This window comes from Bombina bombina, chromosome 6 (assembly GCF_027579735.1).
Source record: "Bombina bombina isolate aBomBom1 chromosome 6, aBomBom1.pri, whole genome shotgun sequence".
Classification (NCBI taxonomy): domain Eukaryota; kingdom Metazoa; phylum Chordata; class Amphibia; order Anura; family Bombinatoridae; genus Bombina; species Bombina bombina.
Genome location: NC_069504.1, coordinates 1,065,499,021 through 1,065,513,079, shown reverse-complemented (window position 1 = coordinate 1,065,513,079; position 14,059 = coordinate 1,065,499,021). Strand labels below are relative to the sequence as shown.

The following is a 14,059-nucleotide window of genomic DNA, read 5'->3' as shown; positions in this document are numbered from 1 at the left end:
TAGAGTCCAAAACATACTGCATTCCCCTAACCCAGACACATGTGCAGACTTTTTTAATTCAGATCCAGTGTCTAACCTCCTAGGTATATGTCTGGCAGCAATCCATCCACAACAGTGTTTTGCATTGCAGCCGATAAAAGCGTGAAAACCAATGGTAGGGTCGCAGTAGTGAAAGTATAAGATCTCTATAGACCATGCATAGTACTTTACAAAACCTCACAAAGCTCTTCAGAAATCTGTCTGCTCTCTCTCTCCTTACCAAAACCTGCTATCCAAAAACGCATTCTCTTGCTGGGACTTGGGATGAAGCAAACCCGTCCTTCCCCTTCAAAGTGACCCCCTGCAATTTTGCTCCTATGTAGAAAAACAAAGTCACTGAGCTTACTGTTCAAAAAACTGGAGTTACAATTTTTAAAATTAAATATAAGAAACAACTATCCTACTGCTCACATCACCACTGATAATATGTTGGGGGGGGGGGTTGCCCATGCACACCCCCCCCAAAAAAAAAAAAAGGACACCCGTGGTGGCAATCAAAAAGGTGGTCAAGAACCACACAACAGTTTGGGCCAATAGCTTCAAGGAATCTTTAGAGTTCTTGTGTTAGGATCCACACCACCTTGGTGGTGATTTCACAGGGACTTCATCTCCATGTAAGCAGCACTTGGGTACAAACACACTTTCACTGTTCTCCCCTTGGCAGTGGCATAGTCATACTGGCATTGGATCTGAACCCAGTTCATTCTGTGGTGGCATCTTTTAAAACATGTATAGATATGAAAGAAGCCAAAATAGGACTACAGTGTGCTGTACATTGCATTAAGCTTTGTAGATGTTAAGAGTCAAGTGTCAGTTCCTAGAATTAAGTATTTAATGCACTAATGCCACTGCTCCCACCACAGTCACCAGGAAATAAAAGAAAAGCATGTGACAGAACATTGCATAGCAAACCAGTGTTATAACTGCCTGAAAGTATCCCAAAGAACTCCTGAAAACGGATATCGTCCAGGAAGCATTTGCTCTATTACAATAGGTCCATGCTATCATTAGGATTTCACTAAAATCACTTAGAGACTGAAGGTCAAAAACTTGCTGTAATGGAGAGAAATCCCACAGAAGCTCTTTTTGAGCAATGATAGTGTAATGTATATATCATTCACATGCAGAATTATGTTTACTAAGACATAAAGCTCTCAAAATAAAATGTTATTTTCTAAAATTTATTTGAGGAACATTGCAGTACTGACTGACTTCTAAATAGACTTGACATAGTCCCAGTGAGCTTTGAGGATCTTTGGAAGGGACATAAGTCACACAGCTGCAAATCAAGGGAAATCAGTGTTAAGTGTTCTTGGTTATCTGCCATGGCCCCACAGTCTTCGTGTCGAATGTGCCTGGGAAAACACCAAGGGTTAGATTACTAGTGGCGTGCTGTTAGGTACGAGCGATAAGGGGTATATTGCGGCTGTTTGTAGCATTGGAAGTAGCATGCGCATTAAGAGTTGAAACTAAATGCGTTCAATTGAGCTCTATTGAATTAAACACGTGTCAAGTTAGCGCAACTTCAGAGTTCTGGTTAACTACAAAAATACATTTTAAAAGAACAGTTATACTCATAATAACTGTCTGATAAAAATTAACTTAGAAAATGCATTAAAAAAAGTTATAAGGGTTTAAAGATATAAGGTCTCGGGTGTTAGAAGGAAAAAAAAAAAGGCATGCAAAGGGCTTTAAAATATAGAAACGTACATATCTAAAAATTATATATATTTCGGTTCGGATCAATTCGAAAGAAATCGAATGAATTAGTTTCGGATTCATTCGGATTCTTTCGGATTCGTGGGAAATTCGGTTCAGTTCGAAATTTCGGTCAGTGTTAAGTTGGATGTGCTGTGTATTACACTAGTAATACTGTACAATTACTAGTGCAATACATGGCCATCTGAATCCATCCGAATCTACCGAATAAATTTGAATCGATTCGGTAGATTTGGCACTACCGCAATTCGGAATTCGAATCGATCCGAATCTCTGATTCGGACCGAACCGCACATGTCTAATTATATATATATATATATATATATATATATATATATATATACATATCCAAGGGTCTGTCAGGAGTCCAGAAACTCATTGATCTTTTATACACACACACTAATTACAAGCAAACATATCACAGGTGAGGATGGTTACCTTTAATAGCCCCATTCAAACCCCTTTGTGTCAACTTGTGTGCATGTTATAAGGCCAAAATCACCAGGGTATGTAAATATTTGATCCAGGGCATTTGGGGTAGTTTCTGTTGTCAATATGATTTTAAAAGAGTAAACACAGTTGATTGATAATAAATGGCTTCAGACAAACACTAACCATGAGTGAAAGAAAAGTTTATGTGTTATTCATATTCTCTGAAAAATGGCCAAGATATCATAAATTCTGCCAGGGTATGCACTCACTTTTTGTAGTCAACTTCCGTGTGCACTTCAAGAATTAATATAGAATTTGTAGACGATGGGAAGGCACTCACTGTTTTTCAAACAAATAATGTATTGTTTGAACAGCTGCTTGGGATCTCAGACCAACAGATTAAATAAAAACACTCACAAATTTATGAAGAACCCTCCACCGTGAGATCCCAAGCAGCTGTGCCCCTGCACGGTCTAACTGCGCTACTGTGCATGCGCTAGAATGCTACAGAGCGCTATCAAGGACCATAATCTATAACAATAAAAGCAATCACCGAAGAATTCACCCATAGTTACGTGCACATTATATATAATGCAATAACAGGAGATGGGCATCATAGAACATACAATAAATGCATAAGCAAAGCATAGTATATCCTATACTAGTATTAAACTCAATATAATGTATTTAAATCTATACTTGATAGAAACGAGCAGATAATGTGAGGTTGCCTAGCAACAAGCTAACAACAGTGTCACACATAAATTATTACACAACAAAATAAAAACTGAATTTAGCCATGACTTTTTGCCACTAGTACGTAATGTATCAAAGCACGGAACTATAACCAAATACTGCCAGACATCTAAATACCTGTAACGAAGCACCTAAAATACTAACATGTCCAAAGTGTGTCTTTGTTCAGCACACCTAAAAAGCTACCATCAATATCATGTGAGATATGGCCTAACTATAGTAGTATGTAAGAACTATCGATCATGACCAAGGGATTATACCAGATCAAACCAATCAAAGGCTCTTAACCTAGTGATTTAAAGCATAAAATGTATGCCATATACTGAAGTCACACAACCTGTCATATAACTAACTAAATGGGAAACTGCCTCCTCCACTTATTAAGCAGATCACCTAGGAAAAAGAAGAAAACAAGTTAGCATTAGATCACATACTATAATAAAATTTATAAAAAAAAACATATGTAATCAAGGGACATATTTAATCCCTTTGGATACATTGTGTCCAGGTTGTATATCCGCTGTGCTTCCTTTTGTAATAGGCGCTTCGCTCTATAACCCTCTCTTTGGGGAACTGGGATATGGTCAATGATAATGTATCTCAAATCCTGGACACCATGGCCATTTTCCAGAAAGTGTCTGGCAACCGGTTGTTCAGATTCTCCATTCCTGATGGCACTATGAATGGCAGACCAGTGATTCGCCATCCGTGTACGTAGGTCATCCTGGGTCTTCCCAACATAAAATCTGCCACACGGACAGTGTAGCAGATAAACCACATATGGTGTGGTGCATGTCACCCGGTACCTGATGTAATATTTCTTATTTGTCCATGGATGAATAAAACTGGGACTTTGAGTAAGACTCCTACAAGTGGTACAGCCACTGCATCTAAAGCAACCCATTTTATTCAAATGAAGCCAGGTGCTGGTACTGTAGCAACTCCTAATATCTTGATGTAGCAAAAGGTCCTTAAGAGACCGTCTCCGTCTGAAACCCACCATTGGGCTTTCCATCTGATCGAAGGGGAGTAATTTGTCACTGGCCAGGGATAGGATGTCCCAGTGGATCCTTCAGCGGTTTAGAGAATTCAATTCGTTCTTGAGTAAAGGTTGTTGTAAAAATCATACGTTTTCCTTTATCACTTCTCTCAGTCTTGGCTAATGCTTGTTCTTGGGACATCAGGAGGGTATCCTGTAGTGCCTTACGTGTTTGTATGTTACCATAGCCTCTCTCCTGAAAGCGTTGATGCATCTCAGATAGCTGTAACCTTTTCTGTTGTTCATCAGTATTGTTACGCACCACTCTTTTGAACTGTGACCTAGGTAATGCTTTTTTAAGGCTTGGAGGGTGGCAAATCGTGACCTCCAGAAGAGAGTTCCTATCCGTTACCTTTTGGAACAGAGTAGTGCAGAACCCATGTTCACCTTTTGATATCCTAAGATCGAGAAATTTTTATTCATCCATGGACAAATAAGAAATATTACATCAGGTACCGGGTGACATGCACCACACCATACGTGGTTTATCTGCTACACTGTCCGTGTGGCAGATTTTATGTTGGGAAGACCCAGGATGGCCTACGTACACGGATGGCGAATCACCGGTCTGCCATTCATAGTGCCATCAGGAATGGAGAATCAGAACAACCGGTTGCCAGACACTTTATGGAAAATGGCCATGGTGTCCAGGATTTGAGATACATTATCATTGACCATATCCCAGTTCCCCAAAGAGGGGGTGATAGAGCGAAGCGCCTATTACAAAAGGAAGCACAGTGGATATACAACCTGGACACAATGTATCCAAAAGGATTAAATATGTCCCTTGATTACAAATGTTTTTTTTATAAATGTTATTATAGTATGTGATCTAATGCTAACTTGTTTTCTTCTTTTTCCTAGGTGATCTGCTTAATAAGTGGAGGAGGCAGTTTCCCATTTAGTTAGTTATATGACAGGTTGTGTATTTGACTGCATTATATGCATACATTTTATGCTTTAAATCACTAGGTTAGGAGCCTTTGATTGGTTTGATCTGGTATAATACCTTGGTCATGATCGATAGTTCTTACACACTACTATAGTTAGGCCATATCCCACATTATATTGATGGTAGCTTTTTAGGTGTGCTGGACAAAGACACACTTTGGACATGTTAGTATTTAGGTGCTCCGTTACAGGTATTTAGATGTCTGGCAGTATTTGGTATAGTTCCGTGCTTTGATACATTATGTACTAGTGGCAAAAAGGTCATGGCTAAATTCAGTTTTTATTTCACTGTGTAATAATTTATGCATGACACTGTTGTAACCTCGTATTGTCTGCTTGCATCTTTCAAGTATAGATTTAAATACAGTATATTGAGTTTAATACTAGTATAGGATATACTATGCTTTGCTTATGCATTTATTGTATGTACTAGGATGCCCATCGCCTGTTACTGCCATTATCTATAATGTGCCCATAACTATGGTGAATTCTCAGGTGATTGCTTTTATTTTTGTAGATTATGGTCCTTGGTAGCGCTCTGTAGCATTCTAGCGCATGCGCAGTAGCGCAGGTTAGACTTGCAGGGGCACAGCTGCTTGGGATCTCACGGTGGAGGGTTCTTCATAAATTGGCGATTGTTTTTATTTAATCTGTTGGTCTGAGGACGGGGGAAACCCTGAAAACATTAACTGTACAATAAATTATTTGTTTGAAAAACGGTGAGTGCCTTCCCATCATCTACAAATATATATATATATATATATATATAAATATATATATATACACACACACAGTATATATATATATATATATATGTGTGTGTGTGTGTATCTATAGCTGTATATCTGTTGGAGCCCTTTGTAAATACCTGAAAACACATTTTTATTGACTATTAATATTGTGTGTGTATGATTCAGAAAGAGCATGCAGTTTTAAGACACTGTCCAATTTACTTCCATTATCAAAATTTTGCATAGTCTTTTTATATTCACACTTTCTGGGGAACAAGATCCTATGGAGCATGTGCACAAGTTCACTGGGTATACGTTTTATTAGTCTGTGATTGGCTGATGTGTGTCACATGATACAGGGGGCCGGAAAATGGTAGAAAAAAAATAAATTTGTCTGACAAAAATCTTCTGCTTATTTGAAATTTGAAGTATGTACTATTTCATTGTCTTTTTATTATGTACTTGTTAATGATGTACTTCTACTGCATTGAGTGGTCATTTAACCAGGGAGCTCCTAGACCCTACTCAGAGCAACCCCCATAGTAATGGACCACATATCTTGATCCTCCGATACTACCCATGAATCAACATGGCTCTACATATGGACAATCCTAACTTTATTTTAAATGTTGAAAATATTTTTTTAAATATCAAAATTAAGGAAAAATTTTGGCAGAGAGGCACAAGAATCCACAAGCCTGACAAAAACTATATGTAATTATCACAGGAACAACCAAAAAAATAAATAAAATGTTACCTCTTGTCACACGTTCATTCCTACTGCTTCTGTCCTGTGGGCAGTAAGGACAGAGCCCTCTTTAGAGCTTGTTTCATCTCAGGGACTTTGACGTTAGACAAGTATTATTATTTCTTATTATTATATATGCAGGGCTTATACTCTAATGCAGGGTTCTTCAAACCACGGGTCGGGACCCATTACTGGGTCGCAACACCATGTTTACTGGGTCGCAGCTTGTGTGTGTTGTGTAGTATGAAAAGGTTTGTGGTGTTTGTGTCTGTGGCAAGAGAGTGTGTGTGTGGTGTGTCTGTGGCGTGTCTGTGGTGTGTGTGTGTGTGTGTGTGTGGTGTGTGTGTGTTGTGTTGGCGTGTCTGTGGCGTGTCTGTGGTGTGTGTGTGTGGCGTGTCTGTCTGTGGCGTGTGTGTGTGTGTGGCGTGTCTGTGGCAAGAGAGTGTGTGTGTGTGTGGCGTATCTGTGGCATGAGAGTGTGTGTGGCGTGTCTGTGGAAAGAGTGTGTGTGTGGCGTGTCTGTGGCATGAGAGTGTGTGTGGCGTGTCTGTGGCAAGAGTGTGTGTGTGTGTGGCGTGTCTGTGGCAAGAGTGTGTGTGTGTGGTGTGTCTGTGGCAAGAGTGTGTGTGTGGTGTGTCTGTGGCAAGAGTGTGTGTGTGGTGTGTCTGTGGCAAGAGTGTGTGTGTGTGGTGTGTCTGTGGCAAGAGTGTGTGTGTGGTGTGTCTGTGGCAAGAGTGTGTGTGTGTGGTGTGTCTGTGGCAAGAGTGTGTGGTGTGTCTGTGGCATGAGTGTGTGTGTGTGGTGTGTCTGTGGCAAGAGTGTGTGTGTGTGTGGTGTGTCTGTGGCATGAGAGTGTGTGTTATTACGCTTTACAACACTTTGAAGTTTAAACTACTATCGGGAGTAAAGTACACACACATTTAGTCACTTTGAAAAAATTGCAGCTATCTTGTTGTATATTATTTTACTAATATTTTCAAACAAAGTATAAAAATAGGGTCACGAAGATATGTGGTATCATGACACTGGGTCTTGGGGAAAAAAGTTTGAAGAACCCTGCTCTAATGTGTGGGTGTGAAATCAGACTACTATCAGATTGTATCCATCTATTTATATGTGCTTTAGTATTCAATTTTTGTTAACAAAAGTTACTAAGAAAAAAAAATACATTTTAAAAGAAATAAAACTAAGTACAATAAGCATTTGATAAATTGTACAAAGAAAGAAAGCTCAATATAAATATTTATCATGTCTTGGCCTGGTCTGTCAGCAAGTGTAGATTTTTGTTACACAGACTGTGTGGAAGAAAACACCTCAATAGTTGAGCCACCTGGAGTCATCATTGAGTGTTTGCAAATTAAATAAAGTTGTTCTTGTTGTAGGACAGTGCCTCATGTCTACACATAATATGTATGGCTCATAATGTGTTTTCTTACTATCTGCAATTTTTAAAAAGAAATGTTTCTCTTGTAGTAGAGCTTAATATGCTGGTTTCCAAAGGGAATGAGGTAGAGCTGGAAAAAAGGTGAATTCATTATGATAAATTATGAAGTTGCAAATTGATCTAATTACACTTCTAAAATAACAATCTTGATAGGGAGTCAAGAAACAAACCTTCTATATAACACAACTTGGTAGCCCAAGGTCGCCTAAAAAAATAAATAAAATAAAAATGAAAAAATAAATAAATGAATGAAATAAAAATAATAAATAATGAAAAATACCTGTGGATTCTATGATTTGAATAATACATTTTCCATTTGTTACCTGGTAACTATCATAACGGTAGTTAAAATCGCTTTTGGTTTTTGATAAAATATTTTGTGACACCATTTATTTTTTCCTATTCACTTAAAAGGACAGTCTACACTTTGGTCATCTTAAAGTCTTTCCTTAGATTAAAGGGACACCCAAGTCAAAATTAAACTTTCATTATTCAGATAGAGCATGCAATTTTTAAACAAATTTGCAATTTATTTCCATTAACAAAATGTGCATTCTTTTTATATTTAAACTTTTTGAGTCACCAGCTCCTACTGATCATGTGCAAAAATTCACAGAATAAGCGTGAATGCATTTGTGATTGGCTGATGGCTGTCACATGGTACAGGGGGAGTGGAAATGGACATAACTTTTGAAATTGTCAGAAAAAAAAATCTGCTACTCATTTGACGTTCAGACTAAGTGCTATTGCATTGTCTTGTTATCTTGGATTTGCTGATTATGCAAATCTACTGTGTTGACTGGTCCTTTAAGCTTCAAATAGCCTCCTGCACCCTTTCTATATCTTGCAGCAGGAACAGTAAAAAAGTTATTTTAAAATGAATATTGTTTCTGGTCACTTTGAAATGGCTGCCAAGCTCAGCCCACTGATGACATCACGATCTGGACTGCATATGGCATCCAATCACAAAAGACTCACTAGTTGGATTCAGACTGTCAATGCTATTCAGCAGAGTGCCTAGATGCAGCCCGTGATGTAATCAGTGGGTGGAGATTGGCAGCCATTTCAAGCTGGCAAGAAACACTATTCATTTTAAAATAACCTTCTACTGTTCCTGTTGCATGATATAGAAAAAGGTGCAGGAGGCTATTTGCATCTTAATCTAAGGTAATACTTTAAGATGACTAAGGAGTAGACTGTCCCTTTAACTTGAAAGCTCTTTTCTGTGAAGTTGCAACAGAGTGGACAAATCTGTTCCTATTTATTACCATAAATTAATTATATATAAGAATCACCAAAAATCATAAAACAATGCTTTCTTATTCAGGTTTGTCGCTAATACATATATGTCACTCGCCACTCTATATAAAATATAAGAAACCAAAAGCAATTTTAACCATTTACTAAAGCATTCCTTAATCACACCCAAAATAAGACTACAAAAGGTTAGTAAAATGTTAGTACTATGATAGTAATGCCCAAAAGATAATGATAACAATAAATAAAATAGTTTCTCTCTCTTTAAACCCCTTGAAGATTTAGTCTTTTTTAATATTTGACTCTCAGGATAGTGAAACATATTAAAGGAAAAATGTACTCATTTGTAGAGAATGGCAGAAGAATATTTGCAGGGATTCCATTTAATAGATAGTTTGAAGTTTTCTGATTTACCCAGCTTTTGCATAAGATCATAAAAAAATACAACAAAAATGAAAAATACAAATAGAATTGTCTAGTTTTGTAATTACTACTAGGGAAGTTTTTGTAAAGGCCTGACAAGAATTTTAACTGTTAGACTGATCACAATTCACCAAAGGTGATACCTGAGGGGGCTTTTGCCAGATTTACAAACTTTTTCAAAAGAACCGTGCTCCAGATGCCTCAACAGTAACCTTTCTACACTACGACTGCCAGGAATTGATTAGCCCACTGATCAATGCTCTTATTTAAACCGTGTAATAACTTTGGAGCCTTGGTCTACTTTTATATTAAGCAACTTACATCAAATTATAATATATATATCTCATCACTCTCTGTACTGTATAAGCCTTTACTATCTTTGACAAGTTATAATTCCAAATTAAATATAGCAATAAATAACGGATTTATTTTTTTATTGACCCTAAAATACTGTAGGTGAAAGACACTACTTATTTCCTGTATTTTATATTATTGTATGTGTACATATTAGCCACTACAAAAGAAGTCACGGCACAGGTTGCTGAATTTATTAACACAGGACAGGCACAGAGTCTGTCCCTCTGGCTGACAATTCTTTTTTTGTATTCTGAGACTACAAAAAAAGGGAGCCCTGGCTGGAAGGAAGCAAATTCAACTTAAGTAAATTAGCCCCATCAATTAAAGCAGCACCCCATATTTAGATATGGAAAAATTATGTTTGTGAGAGTATGTATGTGTATATATATATATATATATATATATATATATATATACACATATACACACACACTGTTAAGATGTTAATATTGCAGTAACAACAGTTTGATTTAGCAAACCACCTTTATACAGTTTTTGTTGTTGTTTTACTTTTTAGTCTCAGCTATCCTGACTCAAGTAAATTAACAAATCTAAATGCAATAAAGGGCCAGATCAATACAAAGTCTTACTAGTAGCAGTGTTGCACTAATAGTTATTGCAAGTGCCACATTTATCATATGGGCTCTTTGCTACAATTGATTGGTTCACCTCCCAGACATTAAATTAATGGAACTCAAAAACACGAAAATTCAGGTTTACAAATGAATTTCAGGTGGTACATGTGATTACAGCACCAGTGGAATAACAATAAGGTGACACGACAGTGGACCACCTAATGACTACCATGGGACTATATCAGAGACACAATGAGGGGCCAAACATCTTCAGTAGTTTGTAAGGCACTACGAGCGAACGGTGTGAAAACGGCAAGATACACAATTATTACACACTTACCAGGACTGTCACAGTTACATGCCAATATCTTAAATCACATTGGTCTGTTAGTGTTTTTGTTTTGGGGAAAACAGCTCTATCCTATTGTGCAACTCAATGATAAAGGATAAAATATAGATCTATTGGGGAAGCTTATAAAACAGGATACAATGTGACTGTGCTACACTGTAGCACAGAGAAGGGACAACCTTTCTACTAAAGGAGTTAAGGTGACTTGAAATAGTGAGAAATTAGCAGCAGTGTCCATTTAAGTCCAACCAATTATCCCTTGCAATTCCTTCTGGTTTTCATGTCCAGAGCTCTCCGTCTCAAAAGTTTCTGAAGGCTTCCTCTGACATGGCCCTCAAGTCAATGTCTGAGGTTTCTCAGAAGGGCCTCCAACCAAAAAACGTCATTCCTCCTCACACCCATTTGCGACTTCCCTAAAACCATAATTTCTTTAAAAAGCTGCTTGGTTTTGGTTGCATTTTAAAAATCCAGACAAAAAAATTCCATAAAATCCATTTCCCTTCTAAAATGATCTGTTAAAAATTACAATACTCTACAACTCAAAATAATTATAATTTATGCTTAAAAGGGAAAAAAAAAAAAGTTTTAACCTAAAATTATGCAGCTGGCATTATTAGAGGTAACCAGAGTTCCACCCTTCCAAAAAGAAATATGAAAGGGACCGGGGACCCTTTGGTGCAGATTGTGGACAATCTGTGCTACACATTTCCCTCTGCAAAAATTAAAATAAAATCAAAATAAAGGATAAAATTATCTAGAGTTACAGTAAGTCAAGATCTAACATATACAACTCTGCATACGCTCCTAATTCTTTGCTATGTCATAAAAGCTTGAAGTCTCTTTTATAACTCAACGATTAATAAATACACCCTTCCCCTTGTAACTCAGTTGAGCGAATCCAGTGGAGATGTTCACAATGAACCTTCCACCCAACAGAGGAGCAAGTCTTAAAGTCCAATGGGATGGGGAATCTCTCTGTTCCTTTCCAGGGGTCAGTCCCAACCTGGCTGAGAGGATGCAGTCACAAGAACTGTTATGGTTTTTCCTCTCCATTGGTTGGTTAACTGGCTGGTAGGCTAACTCGTACACATTTCCAGTTCTTTGCGCACAAGCTGTTTTGCTGTAAATTGAGACACTCTTTCCTTCATCTCTGTTGTGGTAGAAAATATTACAAATTCATTTTTTTTTTTTTTAAATTGTTATATATATTTTTTTAATCTGACCCGTACTCAAGCTCTTAAGCTGACCCAGAGTGCTCCAAGTTAAAAGTTGCCTCTAGCCCCATTCGTTCCCCTTTTCCATAAGCACAGTGCCCCATCCCTTTCCCACAGCAAAAGCCTAGATGTAAGGGTACTGATTGACCTTAGGTGGGCTTAACGGGTATCCAGTGTAGACAGTGGAAGAGGGAGAAGCAGGGATATAAGTCTGATGGGCAAACTGAGCTTGGTACTGGCTATGGTGGAGGCTGGGCGACTGGAGAAGCCTGGATGCCATGCTCACAGGCACAATGCTGGTAGGGTAAGCAGCGTGCCGTGCAGATCCTTGTGATGCCACTAGGTGAGCAACAGTGCCGGTGGAGCCCAGTGCAGCAGGGGCAGTGTAGGTATACAGGTGAGGCTGACTGGGAAGATGAGCTTGGGCCGCCAGATGTGGATGCACAGCTCCATGGCTGGGACTGCTGTGTGGGAAGGAGTAAGGAGCCTGAGCAAGTGTCGGCGTAATATAAGCCTGCTGCCTCCGGTGACTTCCAGTTCGATCTGTGCTCATGTGCTGAGACACCTACAAGAAAAAGGAACTAGTGAAAAAAATCACAGGAGGAACAAAACACATTTCATTGAGAAAATAAATAAATCTTAAACTATAAAATTAAGGTACATTCTCTTGTAAAAATGACGCAGTGATTTAAAGAGTTTTAGATTTTTGCATTAGTGAGCCTAGATAAACGTTTGTTAACCCCCACGAAGGTGGTAAAGTCCCAAGCATTGAAGCTTCAGAGCAAAAACATTGGCGATTGGTGAGGTCATGCGACTGGCACTCAAGATTGTCTTAGTACTGGTGTCCTGAACAGGAATGGCAAGGTTTGCAGTGCTGGAACCGGACTTTAAGTATGTGTTCAACCTCTTAGACACATATCTGTAGAGAACATAGAAGAACAGAAGCGCCACATGGCCCAGTACTGTTTGAATTAGGATGGTAATATAATGTTTGCACTCACATTTAGTAGAGCACCCCTTTTGGTGCAGAAGGAACAGACTGGGATCAAACAGTCACCTAGCAGACTGGTCTCCAGAGACTAAATGTGACTGCAAACATTTTATTACCTCCTTCACAAATTCAAACAGTACTGGGCCACGTGACGCTTCTGTTCTTCTATGTTCTCTACAGATTGCTGATTCTGGATCCTGACCTTGATCCTCCTACAGACAGCTGCCTAGACCTGGATTTGCTTTACAGACTTTTTGTTCTTTTTGACATATGGGACTTTTTTTTTTTTTTTTTGCCACCTTTTTTAATTTATCAACTAATTTCTACAATATTGTTTTATTTTATTCTTGATCTCTGTGTTTTTTACGATTTTACCTTATAAGATTGTATTTTCACTTATCATTTATATAGTCACATTTTATTATTATTTATATATTTTCATTATTATATTATTCATCATTTTGTGATTAAGGGCACCCCCTATTTATTTTTCTTCTCTTAGAGACATAAATCACATCATCTTTGCAATAGTGAGCTTAGGTAACTAACGTATGAAAGCAACTTTTTTTTTTTAAATACATGGGTAATCTGTGCAAGAAGATAGTTCAACTGATCACTGCAACAGTGTGCATCTCAAAATACAATGTAGCTGTGTCTCTAAAGGGACATTCAACTCAAAATGTAATTCACCATAAAATATTTATTTATACACCGGAAAAAAAAAGTACTTTCCTTATTTATATCGACCATCTTTTTTTGTAATTTATCTTTTAAAATTGCTTTTATACTACCCCAGAGAGGCAGTGATTACATAATCAGTATAGCAGTTCATTTTAAAGGGAAACTAAACCCACATTTTTCTTTAACGATTCAGACAGAGCATGCTAGTTTAAGCAACTTTCTAATTTACTCCTATTATCAATTTCTCTTCGTCCTCTTGCTATCTTTATTTTTTTTTTAAAAAGCAGGAATGTAAAGCTTAGGAGCCGGCCTATTTTAGGTTAAGCACCCTGGATAGAGCTTACTGATTGGTG

The 14,059-nt window shown here is 37.8% G+C and overlaps 1 protein-coding gene across 5 annotated transcripts in view; it reads right to left on the bottom strand.

Annotated features, from left to right (window-relative positions):
• Nucleotides 1-9,389: 9,389 nt before the first annotated feature.
• Nucleotides 9,390-14,059, bottom strand: part of LOC128664173 (homeodomain-interacting protein kinase 2) — a 148,108-nt gene continuing 143,438 nt past the window's right edge. For all 5 annotated transcript variants that reach the window (XM_053718936.1, XM_053718937.1, XM_053718934.1 and 2 more), the window contains one exon: nt 9,390-12,599. In XM_053718936.1, the coding sequence (XP_053574911.1) occupies nt 12,159-12,599 (441 nt within the window). In that variant the 3' untranslated portion in view covers nt 9,390-12,158. The remainder of the gene's footprint in view (nt 12,600-14,059) is intronic.